The sequence below is a fragment of the Meleagris gallopavo genome, chromosome 2, assembly GCF_905368555.1.
Source record: "Meleagris gallopavo chromosome 2, MGAL_WU_HG_1.1, whole genome shotgun sequence".
NCBI lineage: Eukaryota > Metazoa > Chordata > Aves > Galliformes > Phasianidae > Meleagris > Meleagris gallopavo.
Window position 1 is genome coordinate 24,389,206 of NC_139405.1, and position 26,127 is coordinate 24,415,332.

Here is a 26,127-nt window from a genome sequence, read left to right on the forward strand (position 1 = left end):
AATCCTACAATTACAGACATTATCTGTGATGTTACCTTGCACAGCCTGTGGTACTTTTCAGTAACGTCCAGTGCACTTCCCAGTGTAGAACGTTCTTGTAATTCCCAACAGCACCCCCTCCATCTCCCTTGTTAGAACTCCTTTCAGCATATTCCAGGAATACACTCACAGCTGTTTGACCTTTCCTCCTGTCCTCAGCATGCTTTATCTAACATAACCGAAGAGCTTTCACCACCTTATACTGTCTGTGAATACACAGTCCTGCACTGTATTTGATTGTAACAGTGCAAACTGCTGCCAGTATTTTGACACTTTACCACTGAGGTGGCAAGAAGTATTTCTTTTAACATAGACTATTACACAGACACCACACACAACCTTAATAAAATAGGTATCACTTGTGCAGTTTCATCTTGTTCTGCAACACGAACAACTCTGCTTCACTACAAGCTTTTTTTCTGCTGTTGACTGTTTCTGAACTTCATCGCATCATCTTCTGCTTCTGCTGAGATGGGTCTTGTCTACTCTCAAAGGCCATCTGGCTGAACGCCTTCTCCTGTTGAAATTCTAACATTCAGCTCAAACAATTCCTCTTCTATGGCAGGTCTAGTTCTTTTCGGATAGTTGTGCATCTGGATACCAGAATGCAGTTATCAAGAATACCGACAAAGCAAAATAAACACTGGAGCTGATCCCAGAAAAAAAAAATTTACGTTAGCCTTTCTTCCACTTGCCCCCAGCACAAGAAATACCAGTGCGTTCTGGCTAATACCGGGAGCAGTTTTCCATCAGTAGTCCTGACAATGCTGAGGACTTTTGCACACTTCCCAAGAGCCCTGTGACACATCACAAGATCTGACTAGGAGAACTTTCTGGTCATCAGACTCCAAATTTACAAAAGACTCTCCAGGCAGCTTAAAATTCATGGATGTTATTAAGTACTATGTGAACGCTGTTTTTTCCTACCCAGGGCAATTGTGAGGACTTGAAATTGATCCAACTGTTGGAAGCTCTTAACTTTCTGCACGATAGTGGTTGACATCATGTACTTAAAATGAAAACGTTTCATCTTCTGCATGCATGTGCCCCTCCACAGCACTAAAAGGCTCATTTTCAGGTTAGCAACTGGAAGAGCACTAGATAGCTTCAGCACAGCCCTCTCTACAGACAAGTTCTGATTTCATGGTTTTCATAACTCCTTCGATCTCTAAAGTAACAGGAAAAAAAATGCACAACCCTTACTTAAATCAAGAAATGGAAACATATCACCTATGATCCTGCCACAGATTCCAGACCTCAAAGCAGTGTATGCATGCAGTTCCCTAGTTTATGTTCAGGTAATTACCATCTATTTCTTTAAGGCAGGCAGCTGCCAGAACTGGTTTTAAGAGATGTAATTAAGTGAATTGTTTGGAGCCTTAGCTTACAAAGAGGTCTATTAGCCTAACCTGAACATCGGGGCAAGCCACCAGTGCATGAGAAAAGTTGAACCCTACACATTAATCTTTGTCCAGGATCAGAGTAACCCAACTTGTTTTTTATTCACCACACTCCTCCCATTTGCCTCCCTAGAAGGGAGGCACAATGCCAACACAGAAATATAGCAAAGTGGTGGATCTCTCCCCAGGTTTGGCAAGAGGACAGATACATCAGTCAGTCTTTCTCCTTTATTAGAAGACATCAGAAGAAATGGACTTTTGATATGACCAAGGTTTCCAGGTGCTTTAAGGAATAAAACACAGCTTCAAATACCAACAAGGAATTGAGGCAGCAATGAAAGTACAGTGTATTTCTTTACATTTTCCTGTGCAGTACGTGGGATGCTCTTATCATGCAGCTGAATACCACCAATGACAATGGTATTTATAGCATCTGAGTTTTGCACAGCATTTACTCCTAGCTGTTTCATCAGCAACTAGAGAATGGATTTAATTTGTTCCCTTGTCCTGGAAGACTTCATGGATCAGTCATAAAGGACATCTGGGGTACAAGTTTTGAGATCATGTCAGTCACCCATGATTTGCTGATATTACCTGTGGTGCTGACGATGAATGCCAGGCCATTGGATGGTTTTAACATCACACAGCCGACATTATCTCTTATCTTTCAAAGGATTTACAAGATCTTCTCAGGGCACATATGTATGAGAACTTCTGCACAGCTTTAGATTTACTGAAGAAGATTTTTAAAGAATAGGTTAAAGGAACATAAATCTGACCAAAATCTCTTCTCTTTCAAATGTAAATACAGTCTGATATTTTCTTAACTTCTCCTTTTCTACCTCTGCTAAAGGCTTATTTACGCATCCCACCTTCAATAAACACATAAACATGAGACTTTTAGCACACATCATCATGATAGATACACTTACTTTCTACAGTCAAGAAGTTTTTATTTGAATTTACTTTCTGAATTCATGATGTGTGGGAAAAAAAAAAAAAATAGAAGCACAAGGAACAAACAGATTTGCTTTTCTTCATGCCACGGAGACAGCATGATTGACAGAGATGTCCTATTCAGCCAAATGCTAAATAATAGAAAAGAATTCAAAGTTACCTTGTAAATGTTTCATTATTTAATCTAATGAAATTACTTTTTTCCTCTCCTCCCAGGAGCACAGTTTAACTTCCCCCTTAACTTACATTTACACTCTCCAGTCAATAGGCAGAACAAAAGTTACTGAAAGGGGAGTCTCCTCCATACCGTTAGTCTGAGAGGTAAGAGGCCAGTAGACCACAGGTCACATTATGACTTCCACAGGAATCTCAACCAAATCTGCTGTGCAGACCAGTAGTGCCCCTTTCCCAACAGCATATCTGTCATTTTCACTCATCACCTTTCTGAAGGTTAAAAGTCAAATGGAAAGGAACAACCAGGAAGAAGAGTTTTGCACTGACTTTTATGCAGAAACACCTGAGACAAGAGCATGAGTATCTTGTACAGTTTTGTTCTGAAGTGTGAGAGATGGGAAGAGAAGGATCAGGATCAATATCCCTGCATTTTTGGCCAGTGAGTTAATCAGCAACATATTCTATGTCATCGGTAGACCAATCCTATTCTCAGAATTAGCCCAAAAAGTGGCTTCCAGAGAGCAGCCTTGCTCATCTCTAAGCCATGCTGCTGTGACACTATGCTGCTGTGTCACTATGCCGTTGTGCTTGTTATGCAGCAAGAGGTTCCCAAAGGCCTCAATCGTATTTGAGAAGATTATTAGGCTTCTATATCACTCAGGTACATTCAAAAGTTGACTCAGCTCTGAAAGCCAAATTGTTCATATACACTTCTGAAATTGTCTGAGCTGAATCAAATCAGCTAAATTGGTGCTAATGCTGACAATGCTTAAAATCTTAACCTATCTTAAGGTTAACTTGGTGATTTACCAACACAAATGTTAAGCTATCTACATGTATTTGGTTCACAGAATTGCGTAGGCTTAGCTGTAATAGTAAAAAAGACAGTTTATCTACGCTTTTCCATTTCTGACAATCTTATAACTTTAGAAAGTGCTTCTCTGGATATAAAAAAAAAAGCCTAGAGCAAAATGACACCAGTGAATACAATGAATTTGTCAGGAATATTCAGTAAAGCAATCATCAACAGAGAAAGTAAACTCCTTTTTCTTCTTTCTTGTAAGGAGTAACCCTCCTGGATGAGCAATGCTGCTTGTGAATAGGTCTAGACTTTACACAGCCACGGGTCACTAATTTAATTAGCTTTCAAAGCAGCTATTCTACATTTACACTGAATACAATACTTCCTGTACCCTCCCTCATTCTAAGAGGAATAAAACAATCCCACAGAAGTTTACACCTCAATGCATGAGGAAACAACAACAAAGTGTACATGCAATACCTCGAGTTACAGATTGGGTTTATATTGTTCAAGTTATTAGTAAAACCTTAACTACCTCATAAGTTATTTTTAGCAAGCAAAACAAAAGGTCTTCTTGTTTCTAGTGAGATAGGATTCTCTTCGACCTGCCCTGTTCAGAAAATGACTGCAGCCAGCCAGCCAACCTCACTAGCCCACACCCTCCCATTAGTTTTTACCTAATTACAAAAATTAAATCAAGCTCATCTGAATGAGTAAAATAAATTAAAAACATGAACTTTACCAGTTACAGTAGGAGCTTTCAGGGGAAGAGAAAGACAGAGCAGAGTGAGTACAGGAGACCTGCTGTGTATCAGTTTGGCCTTCTGAGCTTTCCTCCTTTCACTCAAAAATAGGGGCTGCGATTTTGACAGTTCTTTTATCATATCTGTTACCCTCTGTTTCAGGCTCTGCAATTTTACTGCTCTAATCATTTGAGCGATCCAAAGCTGCATGGATTATGCAGTTATTTGAGGAAATGGGACTTTTTGCCCTCACTAAAAGCCATAAGGGAATAACAAGCAAGTTCACATTCTCTTCCAGGAGCTCATGTAATGCTTCAAAGAATTACACAAGATAGGGGCAGTTACAGGAAGTGAAGCCACGCTAATAGAAAGGTCCATTTGCCTCCAGTTTCACCACCTATAAATGACCTGAAAATGCAACACGAAACAGTCAAACTGCCACACGTATGCTGTAATTCAGCAACATGTAGGCAAAGAAAGAATGTCCTATAACAGTTATATTAACAATCTGTGCAAATAAACTGAGTTTGCTACTAATAGCAAATAGTCTAACTTCACACACCTTCCTGAAGCAGAATAAAAATTCGGACTCACTTCAGCTGCTGCATATACTCTCTTGTGCTATATTCTGCTGCAGGAAAAACAAATACCAGCTTCTACCAATTATCAATTCTGCAGGCTTAATCAGAGTTATCGGGCTATAAACAGAGATTCCTTTGGATCTCAGACAAATAAAACACTTAAAGCGTTCATTCCCTAAGCTGGCAATTCAGTTCTTCTGTAGACAGCTATGGCCAGCTGCTTTACATGCAGTATACACAGATGAGAGTTTTATGGAGAGCAGACATGATAACACTTGTGCCAACATCTCTGGCAAGTCCAATGCTTGGATTTTGTAAGCAGTATTCCTGCTTTACATGCAGCAAATTAACAGCAGTAAAAGGTGACACTCACAACAGTGCAGTCTTTCTGGAAATATAACGTCTACTTGGGCATAAAGATGTTTGAAGAACAAAGAAAACTGAAATTATAATAGGCTGTTTACTCTCTTATGTTAACTAGTGTTAATGGCAATGAAACTGAAGCAATTACAGAGTGCACAGAAATAGCACTCTAGTCATCCAGTCCTTGTTTTGATCTCTTGAGTCATCTTTCATTCTGATCTCATGATAATATTGCTTCGCCACAATATGTATTTGTCATCACTTAATGCAAATGAGAAGTCAGTCAGTATAAGATATCCAGCAGATTTTAAGAAATGAAGGATTTAAGGAGAGCTGCTTTATGGCTTCTAATGAATTCTAGTGCATTAGAAACTTCAGAATCTAGGCTGTGATAAAAGGAAAGACTTTCAATGCTATGAGGAAAAAAATCGTAGTTATCTATATGTCATTTAGAAATTTCCAGGATGGAGAGCACTGGTGACCCACAAAATGTCTGTAAAAACAAACAAACAATCCAACCATACTGCATACATGCACATATGTAAACAAAGGGCATAAAAGAAAGTAACAAACACTGAAGGTAATGCTTATTTTTATCTAGCAAAAGTCAGTGTGCTCCTATTCTGAAAGGCAGATGGCAAAGCACAGAGAAATAAAGGAGGAAGGAACAGGAAAAGTTCACAGGCAGGACAATAACAAAAATGTTAAATGGAGGAGGAAAGAAACTGGATTGTATCTTCAAAAGCAGTGTACTCTGCTATTCACGGTATATGCATATGCTTAGTATTCTTAGTATAACTAAGGAGGTAAAGTAAGTTTAGGGAATGAAATCCCTATCCTGATTTGGAATGCTGAAGCTAAAAAACAATTTTGATGTTACTTCTTCAATTTTGGCCTCTTCTACTTACCAAGTGGTAAGTTATATCAGCAAGTAGTGATATGACCATAGTATTAATGAGTAGGACAGAGCCCTGAACATCTCATCAAGCTACTGGGGAATAGCCCCTGGCAAAGGGATACAACAAGGAAAAAGGGACAAAATACAGGAATCGGGCCAGATAAATTGTCAGAGCTATGATGAGAGAGCTGCAGGAATTAACAGGGAGATGAAAGCTGTCTTGCACACATCCTTTCTTTTACCTTCTCCTACCCCAAACCCCTACAGTTTTGAGTGCCAGCTCAAAACTGTATTTGCTGCCTGAGCGCATTCACAGCTACATCTATTTACAGCAGTAGAAAACATACACTGCTGTATTTGTTTTAACCACAGAGATGCTTTATCACTAGTCTAGCATGTGGAGCAGGTCAACTACATTGTATTGACTGCAGACAAGCTCGTGGAGGCATTACTGAATAGCACAGACCCATAGGGACCACCAGAGCGAGAACAGATTGGTAGCAAATTCTTATTTATTCACAACACAAGGAAGAATGCTTCAGCAAAGACTCTCAAAGCAAAACATGTTAATTAGTTAAACCTACTCAAGTTTTGTGGCTATTTTAAAATTAACAGGGTTGAATAAACTAGGGCATACAGACAAAGGGCCCTTGTCCTTGAAAGCACATTGTGGGTGTGCTGAGAATTGTCTTTGTTGATCTCTATCTAAATTGATTTCAAGGTCTAATAATGAATCAATGAGTTGAGTACGGTTTTCCCAGATTCCTGTTGCACTGTGATCAGGCTATTATAATAATCTGGGTTTCAAATAGCACCTTCCATTGCACTGTATTAGACTAATGCTTGTATTACAGACTTTTCAGCATTATTCCTTATGTTATAGTTGACTCATCAACAGCATGAACCATAAAGCTGAATATTGCAGTTATCTTCTATACACATCCATATAATCATTTGTGAATTACATCAAGAACAGTGTAAACAAAATAATAAAAGCATGGTGGGTGTCAAATCTCAACTTACTGTTATCTTCCATGGTACACGTTCAAGAGATACATGGATCATTTTACAGTTAGGAAGAATTTTATGATAAGAAGAGAAATATTTCAGTCTCTCAAATATCCAATATTATTTAAAAGTGAAGTGAGCATACCTGATCCATTTGTGCTCTTTTTTTCAGTCTGTGCCACTTGTAGAACCTCAGCAGCTGCATCCCTTACTACCAAATCTTCATTCTGCAGCAGGAGAAGCACACATCTCCACATTGCGAGGGTATCAGAGAGACCTATATATATATGGAGAAAAATTAGGATTCCATTTTTTATACACATTCAAAATAATTATAGAGCTCTCTCTGCACACTTAAACATGACAAATTCAGTGAAACACTGAAACAGAGGAACAATAAATGCATTAGCAATACACTGGGAAGACAATTGGGAATATGATAAAAAATATTTTCTGTATATTTTAGGTGGTTGACTCTGCTTGGTTTAAAACAGTGGGTCACACCATTCCAGATCCAGTCCAAAGAATAGATAGCTCTGTATTGAACTTTAAGTTTTGAGCGCTCTGAATTTTCTACAGTTTCTAGGAGCACATAATTCCTATTTGGCAAAAGTTTTGTTGCTGGAGATCCACTAGCACACTGTGATATGCCTGTGGGCTGTTAAATCAAGTTTTGTTCAGATACTGCTGGTAGTGCTGGCCAGAAACGCCATCACCCACAAGAAACATGGAACAAAGGATGACTAGATGGAGTGCAGAAATCACAAGACTGTACTCATCTGTTTGCTGGGGTATGATTAAGATGTAGTGACTTTTCAGCTCTCACTGAGCATTCTCATTAAAGGAATTCACTGGAACATCCCTTTTGGAGGCAGTCAGTTATTAGATACTATCACTTTCTGGCAATCACAGAGAACAACAAAGTGCCCGCTTCATTGCTGCACTGGTTTGCTTCAAATGTATTATCAACAGTTCTATCAGAGATTCGTATTACAAGGCTAGCCAGACAATTAAATATATTTCATTGCTTGGCCAAAATGAATTGCTTTAGGCTTAACTTCACAGGCAGAAGTACTCCCATATTTCATACAACTTTCCTATTTGGGAATAGCACAGAGTATAATTATTTCAGAAAGAAATTGCTTTTTCCTAGCACATCATACATAAAAGTCTTATACTGGCATAGTTGGTGCAGAATAAATATTCCATTCTCTATTTAATGGCCAGCCTTCCCACCTAGACAGTTGTTATCATACCTGCCAGAGAGGTGGAAGCCTGCAAATGGATTTTCCAGAAAGATTTTCTCTGAACTCTTAAACAACATTAAGGAGAAATGAGGCAATCCAGGCCATACTGACTTGTTCTGGCCTTCCTCCTCTAATGAATGTACTTCAGAGGGAGCTTATTGGAAGAACTGATACACAGTTGTGAAAAACTCCAGACTGAAAGTTCTAGGTTGTATAGCATATTGATTCTCCATCTTTCTTCCCCAAGTCTGATTTTCAGAATAAAGAGCCAGTTTAGATGGCTATCCACTAACACCTGGGGGGCTTTTATTTATCCTGGTAGATAAATGTTTTTTAGGGTATCTCCTGGCCCCTTTCTCACAGAATCCCCTTAGTCTGTGTTCACAAGAGAAACAAAAAATGGGTTGGGGTTTTTAAAAGGAAAACAAAAAGAACAAAAAAAATCCTACCTCTTCTGTACAACAGACCACAGAATTTTACATAGCTTTGCTTCTCAGTCATTGTTGAAAAAGCTATGAGGATTTTTGTTGGTTAACTTTGTTAACTTAAAACAAATCATTATGCCTCTTGCAGTATAATGTGATCCAATTACTAATCATTCTCATCGTAGAACATGTTGTTCCTCATTTCTAGATTGAACCCTTTAATTTCATCATTCAGCCAACAGAGCTTTATTTTGCTCACAGTGTTAAACTAAAGTATGTCCACATCACCAACAGAATATGTCAGAAAGGTCTGGGTCAGAGAGGAAGCCATTAATTCTGTGCAGACACGTACAGTGGCTTGGAGACATTATAGCACCTCACTTTCCTCTCTGCAGAGTTACTGAAAGAAGCTCTACACGAGCTTTTTCTACCAGGATTTAAATACACCTGTAGTTTATCTGACTAAATAATATTTAGTACGTTGTCCTCTTAAAATTTTCAGAATAGCTTGTTTGATCTGTTTATGTACAAACAGTGTACATATATATGTACATAATACATTTTGAGTCATATATTACTGGGTTTCATTGGGAAAGATCCAGAATATTCAAGCAACTCACCAAGAACAAGCTTCTCATTGATCAGAAGTAGTGATGTTATACTTTTAAGTACTTCAGCAGCTGCTAGCAGCATCTCTGTCTCCTGCTCATCTCCACAAAAATAAATTAACTGTTGAACCCATGTTTTCAAGACCTCTTCTGAAATCTGAAAGCACAAAACATACCGGAGAAGTAAGCTGTACCACCCCTTATCATTGGTCACTATCACATTAAATTACAAATTGCTGAAGATATACAACCCATGCATTTTTTCCAAGATGGTAATACCTGCATCCATTCAAAAGTTGACAATGTCACAGTTAAAGAAGATTTTCTTATCATTATACCAGCACTCATAGGCAACACACTCATGGTGTCCCTTCACTAAGTTAAAACATCCTTGTGTCCTCAATTCTTCTATAAAAGAAAGCCAAAGATAGGTATTCTGGACTGTAACGAAGCAAAGCAATTTCCAAGAGCACTCTATGTGTAAATTGGCACATATATTTGGAATGGCAGCAGTCAATCATAGGCATTTTGGTAACAATACAGTGCTTGATAAAGCAGTTCGTGAATGCAGCTGCATCTGTAAAAAAAGGTACAGAGGAGAACTAGCAACAAAGAGAGCAGAGTTAAAAGGCACAGCAGTGCACAAGGACTCATCAAGGGACAAATGAGGGCTTTCTTGTGCTCTGCTCACTGGGAGTGGTAAGTACGTGTGTTTCAGCAAAGCACAGCACAGGGGCAGAGCCAGAGCGTGTCCTGCAGATTTTGTACTGGGCTAAGCAAAGTAAAAACCTCATCAGGGATTACAATTCCCTAGATTTAACTGGACACATGGATTATCTCAAGCAATCCCTCCTACAGATGCATAAACTGAATGTAAGCCCAAAGAAACTCAGATGTAAAACTCCCGGCATACCTGATCCTTTATAAAGCAGAAAGCACTCTCCACACAGATGTCTTAGGTCTCCCATGATTTACATGCTTGTTAGAGGAAGTTGTTCTAGCATTACTACAGTTCAGATCGTGCCAGAATTTTTCACTAGCTCCTCTTCATAAATTATTAGAAAACTTCATAGCAACGATATGTTCCAAGTCTATTTGTGAACCCAAGTTTATATGGTTATTTTATTGTTTATGACTTGAAGTCCTTGCATTTTGCCTTTTTTAAACAAAAGAATTAACAACATAATTCATTTTATTTTTTCCAATTCCTATGTGCAGTTCTGTGTCTTTTTTTTTAAAGAGACAGAAGATTGCACAGCATACTTGCAAACTGATTCTGCTGCATATTTAATACAAAAATAAAGGCTATAAGAAAAAATCAAATATTCATGAAGTATTTTTTGTAAGTCTGAAAACGTGAAAAATAATTTTTTTCTAACATTAAAAGCTGCGTTAGCACTGCTCTGTGCATATATATGTGATGTCACAGAGTGACTATTTTAAATCAAAACAAATCCGAGGCAGAAGTTGTGTTCTTAACAATCTAAATTAAATAGTCGATAAACAGAGAACAGAGTCTTATTTTACAAGGCTTATTATATTTATTCAATTTGTGATAGAAAATTCAATGAGAGACTACTCTCCTGCTGCCCCAGTGACTAGAAGTCACAGAGAGTTGCACTGTAGGACATGGAATTAATTCAGTACAGGGTGCTAATTGCTGCAGGCGTTCTTCTTTCCATAATAGAATGACTACTTTGGATGGTATCAGAAGTTGAAATTAATCCATCAGAAAAATTTACTCATGTATTTAGCTTGGAATTACTTTCAAAGGGATATACTGAGAGAACATTGATGGAGGATTCACACAGCGCTGCGCTCAGAGAAGACATAAAGCCATAATAGGTACAGTGACACAGAAGAACAGAAGCTTGGGACTCATGACCAAGAGAAGCCATACTACTTCTACTACCAAAAACTCCCGAACTACAAAATCATTAGGCCGCTCGGTTCCACTTACCTGCTGGTGGTTCTCTAAAAGATGTACAACCAACTTTGAGGCAAACTTGAGAGCCATGCTTTGAACTTCAGTGCTGAGAAAACAAGATGAAGAACATACCAAAACAAGGCAGTTACTTCTGCCATCTTTTCATCTCTAGAAGCATCTTCGATTCCTGAATATCACCAATGGGTATTTTGCAAGCTAAGAGCTAAATTTTACATTACTGATCTTGACTAATTAAGTTTGCAGTTAATATGCAAATATGATATGCTCTTACTCCACCTCTCACGTTGTTTTTTCTATCTACATACTTCCTATAGAAAAACAAATTTAAAAATGGAACCTGAGTCAAAGAAACCAGACATTATTTTAAATGATAAACAAAAGCATCCATTTGAGCTTGAGTTACACTCCAGGAATCTCTCTTCCACAGCTGCTAAAAATGTCACCAGTGCACAATGCACCAACCACTGCCTCCTGAGCCTCCATCTTGCCCAGCAGGGTCTTAGAAGAGATGGTGCCTGTTAACATCCTGGAGAGGCTGGTCTCTCAGCGGGGAATGGCAACACTGAGCACTAAGGTCTGCTATTTCAATGATTTCCCTCTTCAACAGCACCAGCCAGTGTTATTTCACCATGTGTATCTAATTTTATTCCAGAAGTAAACACTGCACACTATCATTTAAACCTGACAAATTTAGTGCAAATCAACTGCAAATACGCACAGCTATATCATGCTGTTCTACACTTTATATTCTAAATATTATACATTGGTAACAGTGGGGCATGATTTTTATTTAACTTCAAAAAGAGACTACCACCACTAACAGAAATAGGCTCTCCATGCATGTATACTTTCACTTGATTTGTCCATTCTTTTATGTATAGGTCTCAGTAACTAATTCAGGGCATCAAATATTGGCATTTTCTGCTGACTTTGCAGAAGCAGTCTGATGAAGGAGTGCTGTTTCAGTACACATACTCACAGAGTGGAGGACACAGTAAACACCTTGGTTTCTCTGCAGGCAAGTTCAAAGAGATACTGCACACTTGAACTTAAGCTCAGATTCTCAATTTCTCTGAAATATATACTGCAGTTTCAAAAGCCTGAGGAAGAGCTGCCTGTCCTGTCCAGTTAGACTTCAGACATTGTGTAACCAGGTCTGAAAGTACAATGGGAGACTCAATTTTCTTCTCTTATACACTCAAACCTTGTCCTGGCTTCATACTTGTGTCCTGATGTGAAAAACAGGCGTCAGCACTCAGAATATGCATCAAATCTTCAGGATGGAATATACTACATGCATAAAGCCTTGCTGGATAGCCCACAATGCAGAAGAAACAAACCCTGAATTCAAGTAATGTTGTGAGGACCATTCAGGTCTACGTTTTTAATCCCTAGATTCAACCTTTTTTGCTAATCCAAGTGGAATGGGTTTGACACTTCTACAGACTTTCAACAGATAAACCAGAATAGAACGAATGGCAGATTCACAGTGAATTCATGTATGTTTGGATCTTCAACTCCAAGCATTATGGTGTTCCCTGATAACCATTTGCAAAGAGCAGTATTCACTGACTATCATCTAATAGCTGTAGTAAATTATAATTTCATGAAGTGTATTGCTGGCACTTATAGAGTCCTCACCAGTGTAACTTAGGGGCCTTTTCTGGGATTCTGATCACATCTAACTTCTCCAAAAGATCTTTCTAAGAACTTTCTTTTTTCAAACTAAGCCACACTCACTTTTCTGAAACATGAATTTTTAAAATAGCTCTAACACCAATCAATTAGCACGTGAATATTTTAAGTATTTTAAATAGAAGTATTTAAATACACATGGCTGACCATACCTGCTGGAGTTATCCACAATGTCTAAGCTCCAGGATAAGAACTCATTTGGATTCATTTTTATAGAGCATTCAGTCTTTGGAAGCACGTTTCTGAGATCCATATTATAAAGAATTTCCAGCACCTGCACACACAATTCACAAAGAGTTTACAAAAAATCCTAGTGAACACATGTATTTGAGGTTGATACTCTATTGACTTACACCTCAGTCTAAGAAGGTCTTCCTGACAGTGCTAAAAAAGGAACAAAGTTTTTACTTTTACACAAGAGCATTCTTCAGAATTACAGCAGAGCTCCTGTTTTATATAAACAAAAAAATTACACACAGTATTTAAAAAACATCATGCATCTTTGAAACATACTTGTAAAAATTAAGACTATCATTTACTGAAAACATACTAAACATCAATAAAGTAGCACTCTCCTACCTTGTAAAAACACTCAAGATTCTTTTCCTTCAGAGCCATTGAGAGGAGAATGCCCTCCAAATCAACAAGCAAACACAGTACACCTCCCTCTCTTGCAGTCTGCTTGGGATTCACTTTTTTCAGCCAGAGAAGTACTGCTTCCAATGCAAGTAGACGTACTTCATGAAACTCATAGCGAAGGAGATGAACTATTGACAGTGATGGCTTGACTATTTTCATTGCAGCGGGTGAACTGCTACTCTGGATGTCAGCAGTTGACGTCACTGACAGCACTGATATTACAAGTTTGGTGATGCTCTGAAGATACTGCACCAATCCAGGTACTGCAGTCAAGTAGGGAATACCTGTCATCAGTTCCGATTCTGAAATAACTCTGTTCATCTCTTCCCAAAACTCAACAAACTGCATTCCTGAAATGAGAGTTAGTAAACTAAGTAAAGTTGACCAATACACGATGTTACCATCTGCTGTGGACAATCAAGTGATTCTGAAGTTGAAAATCGTCAGGTATGCAAAAGGCCTCTCAGGCAAATTCAGAAATAAAACAAAAATGTAGATTTTAATTTAAAATTAATTCTGAGTTATGATATAACTTTCTTAGATATCATGTCTATTCATGTCTGAACACAAATAACATAGACTTCTGAAAACTATAAATTGTTCAAAATGTGATGAAAGTGACTGATGCAAACATACTTATATATATATATATATGTGTGTGAAAAAAGTACTGGTAGTTTGGAAAATCAAAACACACCAAATACAACTGCACAATCATATTACCCTTTATAGAATAGCTCTAAAAGTGAAAATGCTCTGTTAGCCTACCCAGCTGCTGTTGAAATCAGGAGAAATAAGGACATGGCCACTGTCTGAAAGTCCACCCTTTGCACAGCTGCAGTCAGAAAAGGATAATACTCAGATCTATCCTGTGTGTATTAATCTAATGAATTTACAGATTAAAGAAATCCAGTATGCTTACCCTATGCCTATTAACTTTGAACAGTTAACACAGCTAAAAAAGAAAAAAAAGAGAATTACGCAGAAGCCCATCTCATACATGAAGGCAGGAGCATTTTGGTCACTCACAATGGGGCAACCTCCCCAGACTGCACAGCACTTTACTGCATCACCACTTCTTGGAGTTAACAGAAGGATCAGTGCTGTCTGCAGTGCCAGAGTGTTTTAGGCCCCAGTGATGTAGGCAATACTGACACAAAATGAAAGAAAGAAACAACTGACAGTTCTCTCCCTCACACAGATATTATGAAATCCTCACATTCCTTGAGTTCATCATGAGCAGGAACAAGTAATTTTACAGTATGGAACCCAAGACTTTTGTACAGTTTAGATATCTGTATAGCTTGTAGTGAAAAGAAGCAAATTTGCTACATCCCACAAAATTTAAACACAAACGTGAAATAGGGGACAATCACAAAGAAAACCTCAAGCATAGAAAAGAACTGTGCTGTAACTGGTGTTGAGGGATGCTAGAAGTTTGTTTCTTGTATCAAAATGCATTAAAGGTAAACACAAAGATTAAAGCAAATTTGGCTAGACTTCTACAGTATTTACAAGACGTTTGATATGGGGAGTACTACCAACAAGCCTATCCAAATTTTACCATTAAAATCCAGAATTTGACACAAAGTTGCAGTACAAATATGGGTTCCTGTTTTGTTGCTCTCGAAGACATTTCCCTAATCCTTCTATTTACAGTTAAATATCCTGCTCTTTCATATTCAAATTCTTTCAAAGTCATCTTAACATGTTTGACATTTACATAGAAACTTGGCATGTTTGTGATACAAGGCAGAAGCATTTTCCGAGTAATTCTGGACAAGCTTCAAAGAAATTTGGTATTTGAAAAAGATTTTCAGACATATTACCTAACCGTTAGTACTGTCATACACGTTTTCACTACAGTTGCTTTTCTGAACGGGCTTGATGTAGTCAAAGAAACTGCAATATCACTGTGAGCTTCTGTCACAGAGTAATCCTCTAGATGACACAGATGGCTTCAATCTCATAACATGTAAATTTGTGTATTTTATTTGCTACATTTTCCAAAGCCCCTCCCAAACAGAATGGCAATAAAAACCAGCATTACAGCATAAACTAGTATTAATACCTATGTCACACAACAAGTATCCAGCTGCCAGAATTCCTTAATTTCTGAACTGTCTGGTTGCCTTGGAGAGGGATTAGGCTGTGGTCCGAGTTAAGTACTCCACAGACAATAGTTTTAAAACAGACATAATCAGGTTTGGAGCTTCCTACCTGCTGCATTTTGGTGAAAGACAATTCCACTAGTTCAGTTCTCCTTATCATGTATGTATTCCTAAGGCTTGCAAGAGCAGCCCCTTGGTTTCCTATCAATGTTGTTTAACACTGAGGTATAGCTAGGATACCTGCAAAGAAGTAACAGGAAAATATACAGATTGCAAGGGTCAAAGCTAAAGGGGCAAGGTAAAGAGGAGCAGTACTAGGTGGACAGAGATAATTAACGATGAGAAGAGAATGTGCGTGTCTTTCATTTTGTCCGTGCCAACATTGCCAACTTTACTAGAGCCTGCAACCCAAGGGAGCACTGATCCCTCCATAAAGGCCAGGAGCTGGCCATGCACCGAGTTTCAGATGTGATGCAATAAATCTGCACTTGAATTTTATAAGGTCAGAATAACTTCACTCTGTCTTTTTCTTTGGAGGGAAAATTATTTCATATAAAAACATGGCATAGCTCTCAGAAACACTAGCTAGCAAAGACTGCAATATAATACTTTTCTGCTACAGATTCTTTCTTCTGTGCATCAGCTGCTTTTTCTGGTTTGGAAGCCTTCTAGATGACTTCTGGTCTTCCTCAGTAACTAAGATTTGACAGCCAGTTTTACAGAGGGGCTCTTTAAAACTGGATACCTTAACAGCACGACTGTCAGCACAGAACAATTCTCTGCATATTTGCCTAGCCTCCAAACTCCATAATGCAAATCTTTCTACATTCACCTAGTGGTCTGCATGTTCTCCAAGACTTTTTCACGCAAATACATAGAGAAGGAAAGAAAACCCCTGTCTTATTACAATGCAGAGGAAATATTTCTGCTTTCAACTTTATCACTTAAGACTCTTTCCTGGCTTTCATGTAAATGTTCTCTCTTCTGTTTAAGTAAACATTTTTTCTTTGGCATATATCAAAATATCTGACTAAACCCAAAAACCACGCTGGTTCCCAAAGTAAATGTCTGGTGCTGCTGTTAAAACACAGTAAAGACATACTTTTATTTACAAACAAAAAATTATTTTAGAATTTCAACAACCAGCAGCTGTGAGAAGAATGAACAAATTTTGGCTGATCAACTGAGGATCCTGGCAACAAGCAGTCCTACCCAGGAGGCCAAAAGATGCAAACCAAGTCACCAAGAATTAAGAGGATTAATTTTTTTCCCTCCTTATGGATTGCCTCATCTATGTGGGCCAGGAAGACTCACTTCTAAGAAGGGCCACATCTTACACAACCATTTGGTTCTCCTCACTATCGTGCACAAACATCTCACAGTCTTCCTCATTTAAGTCAACAACACTGCAATAAGCATCCAACATCCATATCTTCAATACAAACAACAAATACTTAAGAAAGTAGATCACTTACTTAATATATGCATTCCCTAAACTAGTTCATAAGGTTTTGTTTGTTTGTTTTAGACATCAGGAAACTTTAGATTTTCAGGGGCAGGTTTAAGAGTTTGCTTTTTTATCCTACTTGTGATCAACCAATATTCAGTCAGTTATGAAGTTAAAAAATCTTTGGTCATCTGAAAATAAACAGGAAAGGAAGAGGAGCAGAATGGACCTATAAGAACCTGACAAATCTCCAGCTATAAAATCTCCCCAAAATTTAGCCATCTCTGTAGTCTGTACCCTCTGTGACTGGCTGCAAAACTTCTATGACTTGTCTGCTTTCTGTTTTTTCTTCCCCGGAGTGGCAGGGAGGCACTATTCTGAGAACAGACGATGGAATAAATAGATGCATACAGTAAGGACAGAAATACTTTTTTGTTCAGGGATTAACAAGCTGTCAGCTGATGGGCGATTCAGCTGCTTTTTCATCTCAGATTCCACAATATGTTCCAAACTGACAGAAATCATGTGAACTCTCTCTGCATTTAAAATGGAGAGTTGCTTCATCACTTTGCCAGCTGATATACAGTACTGGTTATGTATTTTGTTAAGACTTGGTGATTTTACATGGGCTATTCAGGCTGCCAATTTGACATCTCTCTTGTGTGAGGAGTTTTGTTTTTTTTTCCCCTAAATTTGTGATTATGATACATTTAATCATTTTAGATAAATACAGAGATCAACTCCTTTATGTAGCCCCTTGAACATCCTTGCCACCTTTCATCTTCCTACTAGGGTCAAGAGGACAAGAACAAAACAGGGAAAAGGAAAGAAATTATAACAGACATCAGAAAACTTTCGGACACACTGTATAGTCAGACAATAAAAATTTACAAAAGCAAAAATGAAATACTGCTGTGTCTGCAATACATTACGGGAAAGGAACAGGGTCATGAAAAATTTGGGTGTGCATCACCATTCACCAAGATCTGCTAGGAGGTGGAATAGCTTACGGACTGAAGAGAGGTTAAAATTCCTTGCATTCTCATATTTTAAGTAGGATGTTTTAAAGATATCTGCAATGCCTTCAACATCAGAGACCAAGTATCAGTACTCCCAACAGAATCCAGAACTACAAACCTGAGGAACTACCAGAACCCACTGATAATGCATTGCTGCTGACAGAAGCATCCCTCTGCATTTGCTATTGTGTGAGGGAAAGTTCTGAAAACAAAAAAAAGCATTTGATCCGGACACTAAGATTGGTTTTTCTTATGGCTTCTCTCTTGAATAGTACCAAGTTTTCCACCTGTGTTTTGCATAGATAGAAAACCATAAAAAAAAAAAAAGCAATGGAAGCAGTGCTAGTCAGTCACTGCAAAATACTGGAATCTAAAAAGAACCTGAAATAAGTTAACGGAAGGATGAGCACTCTCCATCTTCACCGGAGGACAGGATTTTAAACTGATTTTAACAACCACAATCAGTTTCTCTCTCCCGTGTAGTTGTTTATTTCTTCTAACACTTCTCCACAGTCCCAATTCAGCACAGCATCCTACCAATATTACGCTCTATCTTCCTTCATTTACTGCACACCCCCTGTCTTTTCAAAAACACTTTTCCTTTCCTCCTCCCATGTTTATGCCACAAGTCTATCTCCTGTCTCTTACATTTCCTTGACTGCCCGCTGGTTTTCCATGCCCCCACTTCCTTTCCCCCAGTATTTGTTTGCATCAGTCTCGGTCAGTTTGCTTTACTGTCTCCCACTCATTTTTGTAATGCCTTCAATGCCACAGCATGTCCATCACATGATCTGTGCAATTCCCAGTCACTCCCTGTACATGGGCCTCTAACGATCCCATCTTCAGCTCTCTCATCCTCCTCTCTGCCAGTCTTCACACAGTGAAACAGGTATTCTGGCTTCAGCATTATTTGGCAGAAACCACAGAAATGCAGTGACCGTGTTGTACATGGCAATCCTGCTATCAGCAGTGCTCAGAGGTATAGAGTTGCTGGCTGCTCCAGATGAGGTGGAAACTTCACAGACCTGGAATCAGGGATTCCTCTGAGCATTTTAAAAATGATGTTCAAACGCTGTGCTAAATCATCAAGAACTGGCTATACCAGTGATCTCTGAGAGCTCTCCTAAGTAAAATGGGAAGCTACTTCTTTCTCAGCTTCATAAATTCGTGTTCATAAACTAGGAGCTATGGATGAAAAGGGAGGGTTCATGTTTGAAAAAGGATCTTATTCTGAATGCATATTGGTAAATCAAAGCAACAAAAATGCAAGCTGTCTTGATGAATCTTTAGACCATTGCGCTGTGGTCTAAAGTCAAATACTTAAGGACTTCTAGATCTGTATGTATTGAATTAGAACATTGGTTACCCAACAGCACTCCCTTTTGACTTGTTTAATGTCATGTTAGTAGACATAGACTATTTAAATGATTTTATAAATATGTTTCAGATTTTTACTTTTTGTAACTCAAAATAATAGCAAGTGCTACAGTCAACACACTGAGAAACTGACTTTGTACAATTTCTGGCAAAATGAACAAAAATTGCTTTCAATTTGTTCAGATAGATTTTTTTTTTAATTTAAGCAAATTAGACCAAATAATGAAAACAAGCATTAGCAAAGTGCCAATGTTTTTGTTCACAATATTTGTTTGGCTATGCTTCTTAGGGATTTAGGTAAAAGGAAGTTAAAATATAATTAAACTAACTAACTTACTTGCTCCTGCCAAATTTTTACCATTTAAACTTTGTCAGATTTTAAGTTAGTCTGCAGAAAAACTTTACTTACCATTTAGCTTCCTTTCAAAATGAGAAAGAAGTACAATACAGACAAAAAAAAAAAAAAAAAGTATTGCCTTTTTATTTCAGAAAATCCTAATTAGGAACTGGAACAAAGGCTCTAGATATTAACTTATGAAAAGAGATCCATATTTTCCTACAGAGATGAATTAGGCAACACTTCTGTCCAACTCTTTTTTTTTTTTTTTTTTTTAATATTTTGTTTGGTTGGCTTTTATTATTATTATTATTTATTTTAAGATAAATAATCATCATTTGGCCAATAATAAATTTTTATCTGGACAAGACGCTTTTGGTATCCATTACTCCCTGCCTTCCTTATCTGACAGTTTAAATTGTTTTGAATTTGTGAAGCAAATTCCCTAAGGGCTGTCCTGCACTTTAAGAGACAGATTTTATTAATTGAAGACAACAAATCACTTACAGAAAATAATCATAATGTAGGAAAGGCCCATGCAAGGCCGTACTCTGAAAATCTCTTTGTAATTGTAGCCCCTTTAGGCAGGCATAATCAATTAGAAGTGGTCTGATTTTAACCAGTTGCAGGCTCATTACATTGCATTCCCATTTATGCTGATGAAAATCAGTTTCAGCCTGTGGCCTGGAACTCATATACAGCACTTCCTGGGGCCTCTTAGGTAAACACATCAAGAAACAGTTTTATTTGGATTTGTCCTTCACCCTTTATTCATTGAAACAACTTCACAAATCAAGATTAAAAGAGAGAAAACTTGGCTCATAACCAGAGATACACATATACAAGTAAGATATTTAATCTCAGAGAAGTATAAAGCTTCGGTTAATAACTATTCCTCACAGAACATTTAAATGTGAGACTCAAAACATTCATTTTTAACTGATGAGTTTAGTTTTTCTTTCATTATGTCATGGGACACTCGGGTTCTAGTTAATATAAACATAATATCCCTTCACGTCAGAAGTGCTTCTGCATTTGATATATAAACTTGTCCCTAATGTGTCTTCAAGTTTTCAAAAACATATTTCCATTTTAAGCCTCTACTCTCCGTAGATATTGCCTGCAATCCGACATTATGTATTTATATAGGAGTGAATTTTTAAAGCAAGACAATGTTAATGAACTATCCCTCAGCAGAGAGAGTCTGCAAAAATAATTGTTTCCTTTCTACAGAAATTCTTCCACCATGCAGCACCAACATTTGTAACAATCCACGTAAGCTTTGAAAATTAAATGAATCCAGTACAGCCTGTAATCCAGCCACAGCATGTTGCAGTCCCTCAAGCTCAAAGGGCTATTCTTCACCGTCAGGAGCACTGAAAAAAGAGGGGAGTTTCCTGGTGCAGAGAGGTCTTCAGAGACCTTTGCAAATATGCAGCAATTATTTAAAATACAAAACAGACTGATGTCTAAAGATAATAAAATTAGGAAATAAATTGATAAAGGAATTATAAAGCCCCCAAAGGAAGAGCAGTCACCTGGAAAAGGAAACATGGAGTCGAGGGGTGAGTGATGACAATTATCAGAAGTAGAGGAAAAAAAATTAATATAAGAGAATATGAGAATAACAAAGACTGAGATGCTTTGTATTACAAAGGAGTTGAAGAAGTAGAGGATCAGAATTAAAAGCAAAGTGTAAAGCCTACTTCCAAAGAGGGGCCACTATGAACAAAGGCATCTCATGAAAGCGTAGAAAGATGCCTAAAGAGTTTTTTGGGGGGTTGTTTTCATTTATTTTTTCAGACGTTAAACAGCACTCAACTTTTTTAATTACTGCAAAGGATAACCATCAAGGCATATCAGGATTTAAGAAACTTAAGTAAATATACATTGTAACAAGAGTATTAGTGATGATAGGTATAGCCCACCGGTACTAAGCATTAAGAAGTCAGGGGGAAAACTTCTCCCTAGAGTCAGGCTATACTTAAACTGCTGTACAGTGGAGGTTCTGTTCCTCCCTAAAAAGCATGTAGTTTGTATCTAGTCATAGTGATCAGTACTCAACAGAGTGAGATCTATGGTATAAAGCTATCTAGAAATTCCCTTTCCTGAATAGTAGACCCTGATACCTGGGACCTACGTGAGACGATGACTCTTCATTGGACATGAAAGATTTGTCCCCATGTTCCATATCACCCTATCTTCTGCTATAGTAGAACACACCTGCCACATTGGTCACACTGTATACAAACGTTTATTTCTTAAGGGCTACATTCTGCAGCCTATCTGGACAAGCTATTTTCAGATACATTCATCAACAACTCATCTTCCTGGCAGCTATCACTCTTTATGGGTATGTAGTATTGCCAGTGCTATCCAAAACCGAGCAGCTGTTAGAACTGCACATCCACATGAAAGTACATGGACAGCAACTATGGAATAAAAGGAACAACTTCTACCAAAGATCTAAACAAAAACGCATCTGCCACACAAAGTATGATTACCTGAAATGAAGAACTACTTCAATGCATTAAATGCAGTATTAAAATTAGTCACTAGGAATATTAATGAAATTAATGTACTATTCTTTATTTGCCTTCCTTGACTGACAAGGTAACTTATTACTCAGCTTTTTATAAGAAATAAACACAAGAGGTATACAGGGAAACTAGTTATATCTGACCTAAAGTTGCCTGTATACAGGCACACTGGAAAGGGTATATTCTTTCCTCCATACCTTTGCTATTCCTGCTGTTTAATGACAGTACATTTTGCATTGTCACATCGTATAAAACTTCCTAATATCAGAAAACACAGCTTTGCTAAAACAATTCTAGGTATCTCAGAAGGTCTCCATGTTTTTGGGGAAAGACTAAAGCAGCAATCTTCTGGGGTTTATGTTTTGTTTGTTTTTACAACTCTGGATCTGCAAAACATTTTGGAAAACTGGAAGGCATATTTTTGCTGTTACGCAGTTCTAGAATTAGGAATATTGCAAGATCACTGCCCCAAGATTTGACAAGGAGCAGCGTCCCATTCTTCCTATCAACAATCTCCAGGAGTAGCTCTATGGAAGACAGAATAAAGGGCTCTTTCATATGAATCAGCTAGTTTACTTAAAGGTCTCCAACATTCAGTACATTCAGAACAGTCAGGTACCATGACTGTAAGCAGCATGTTATTGTTTCTCTAGATTCAGTACAGCTTAGAATTATCCTCACAGACATTCAGTCTGACTTCCAAAGCACTACATTTGACTTACCTTGCTTTTGGGAATTCCCCAGGTGAGTACTCAGCATCACAAGGACATCGAGAAAAGCAGCTCTGGTCACCAAACAAGGATTTGGCCTACAAAATCAAGTTACTAATTATGAAATTTGTTTATCATCTACGCTCAGAAAAAAAATAGTGAAACAACAGCTTGGAAAAATGCTGATGTCTCTTGCTATATGGACCATCTTAGGTCTGTTTTACTTAATTAATGAAGATCAGCAGATCAAATTAGACTGCATGTGCAAAATAAGTAGGCCAAGTAATCTAAGCTTCACATTCTGGTTTACTGTGAATGACAGTCTCCCTAACAGGAATCCTAATACCTCTTCTCCATCTATTCCACCAAATCTCAGTTTATGCATTTCATTATTATTGGATTAATCAGCTTGCTTTGGCAAGTCTTTATTTTGCTTATGGATAATGTGTGTAATTAAATGCATTAATAAAAACAAGTCTTCAGGTCTTACTGTTCCAGTTAATAAATAAATATAATAAAAAAGGATGAAATGTATCTGCCATAGCTTTTTAACAGCCACAGTGTTCTCACTGTTTTGATGAAGACTAGAGATAAACGTTCTTAAAATTAGTCCTTTTTTTTTCCTGGAGAAGCATATTGGGGATTTGAAGAACATAACACAAATTGGTAATAAACTACTTTCTGTTCCAACTCTTGAAGCCATAAGTGAATAACGCATTCTCTCAAACTGGAAATGTAAAATGAGGTTAAAATCTTTATATGAGATTAACATCTTTATTTTTCTTTATATTATCTTCATTGGATGTTTCAGCCAGGAGAACCTTTCCTGAAGTATTACTTCATACGTGAACAGGAAATCTAGTTCAAAACAGAGAAATTATTCTGATGAGTCCAATGGGACTTGCACTGAAAAACTTCTAGAATCACGAGGCACAAGTTTGAAGTATGAGTAATTCTATTCAGTATTTCATTTTTATTTTATCTGGCACTTACTTTGTGTGCTTATCTTGACATCGAAGCTCTTTCAAAAAACTGTTAATTAATTATGTTACAACAAACATCTTGAACTTTGTAACATCTTTAAAATTCAAGAGAAAAAAAAAACTTCTTCAAATAGGATATGTGATTATGACATGAAAATGAACAATCTGAAGATCTTGCATAGAAGTTTGGTAGCTGTATTTGATCATGAAGAGTTATTCTATGACCATATTAAAAAGACAGCTTTTACCAGAAGCACTGCTCTTACCTCCAGTCATAAACACTGTAATGACTATAAATTACCTACAACTACTTTTATCCTCCACAATGTTAGGCATCCATATAACATACACAAGAGTGGATGTTACCAGGACTTCTCTTTTAAAGTCATGAGTCTCCCAAAGCTTTTTCATACTTGCCTCTTACTACTTGCTTTCAAGCTAGAGAGCTAAAACCCTGCCTGCAGAGAAGATGCACATTAGTGAGAATTAATACCATGAGAAGTCAAAGCAATTTTAATGTGGCCTATTTTTGAAAAGCTGAAGTAGGAAGATTAATTTCTTTCCAAACAGACTAAATAAAATTATTTTGTGTATCTCGGGCATATAGTTGTTGCCACATCTATGTGAAGAGGAAAAAAACAACAAGAAATACTCGTAGGTCTAGGAAGCTTAATCTCTGTAAAAAGAGACAGATGAGCTTCTCAGAAAAAAACAAACAAACACTGAGATCCATCATACCTGCAAAATGGACAAAAGCACCCATGACATTTAAATTAAAATGTGGTACATAATGGGCCTACCGCACTTCAGCTCCTTTGAAAAAACAATGACAAACTTATTGTTCACTAACTTCCCTGGATTTTACAAACTGTGCCTTAGGAAAAACATAGTTGATGCAACTGAAGAAGCGACAGCAGCAATACTGACATGTTTCTTCATTCCGGTCCAGCTCTTCAGCATTTACCACTTCATTCTGAGTATGTACATATGCATGTTTTGATTTTGAAATGAGGCTTTTTTAGCTTACAACACGCCAAACATTTGTTCTTGGCTTGCTCTGTTGCTCTGGTGATGCTAGTGAATTCTCAGTCATATGAACCAGACAAACACAACAGGAAACTAAGTTTTCCAAAACCAAGAAATTTCAGTGTTGTTGAGACTATAGCAGAAAGCTGAGTCTTTAAGACAATCAAATTTTGATTTACATAACAGACCCGACAGCCAAAAATCACATGCTGGATATTTCAAATGGTACACTGTGCAGCAATTAAGATGACCTGTTCATGCAGAACTTAAACAATGAGAACGGAAAGAGGACAAGATGTTTCTGTTTTAATGCAGATACCCAAATAAACTGGACTTCTCATAAACAAGCGTTGAGGAAATTTGTTTCCAAACAAGAAAGTCACAGTGGTAGCAAAGGTAGGAGCTCTAGGCATCTGGAACGTTCCTTTATTTGTCCAAACTCAAAAATTAATTCACTTTTCTTCCAAACTGAATATTAATGGAAATAAATACATCATAGGCTTGCTCCAGATAATAAACTACATCTGACTCTGAACAGCACAGAGCTAGATGCTGTTAGGTCTCTCATATCTCACAGGAGAATGTCCACACAGAAATATAAAATGGATATCAAGGCAATATAATGTACTTAGTAGTGCTGTATAATTAGTAATACTGTATTAGCACTGCTAAGCATACATACTAATAGCAAGACCTGCACAGACTGAAAAGCTGGGCAGAGAGGAACCTGATGAGCTTTAACAAGAGCAAGTGTAGAGTCTAGCACCTGGGGAGGAATAACTGCATACATCAGTAAAAGTCAGGGGATGACCTGCTGGAGATGAGCTTTGCAAAGAAAGATCTGGGTGTCCTGTTGGACATCAGGTTTGCCATGAACCAGCAGTGTGCCCCTGTGGCCAAGAAAGCCATCCTGAGGCACATTTAAACAGTGTGGCCAGCAGGTCAAGGAAGGTGATCCTCCCACTCTACAATGCTCTGGTGAGGCCTCATCTGGAGTACTGTGTCCAGTTCTGGGCTCCCTGGTACAAAAAAAGACAGGGACCCCCTGGA

At 37.7% G+C, this 26,127-nt stretch overlaps 1 protein-coding gene across 6 annotated transcripts in view; it reads right to left on the bottom strand.

The window, feature by feature from the left end:
* The window catches only part of THADA (THADA armadillo repeat containing), a 209,874-nt gene that overhangs the window by 17,956 nt on the left and 165,791 nt on the right, over positions 1-26,127 (bottom strand). For 4 of the 6 annotated variants that reach the window (XM_019612707.3, XM_085219344.1, XM_085219345.1 and 1 more), the window contains 6 exons: positions 23,081-23,166; positions 13,468-13,877; positions 13,041-13,162; positions 11,206-11,278; positions 9,258-9,402; positions 7,111-7,242 (listed from right to left, as the gene is read on the bottom strand). In XM_019612707.3, coding sequence (XP_019468252.2) covers positions 7,111-7,242; positions 9,258-9,402; positions 11,206-11,278; positions 13,041-13,162; positions 13,468-13,877; positions 23,081-23,166 — 968 coding nt within the window. Of the gene's footprint in view, positions 1-7,110; positions 7,243-9,257; positions 9,403-10,176; positions 10,337-11,205; positions 12,350-13,040; positions 13,163-13,467; positions 13,878-23,080; positions 23,167-26,127 lie in introns of those variants that run through there. The other 2 variants (XM_085219347.1, XR_014881997.1) reach the window with 2 other exon arrangements.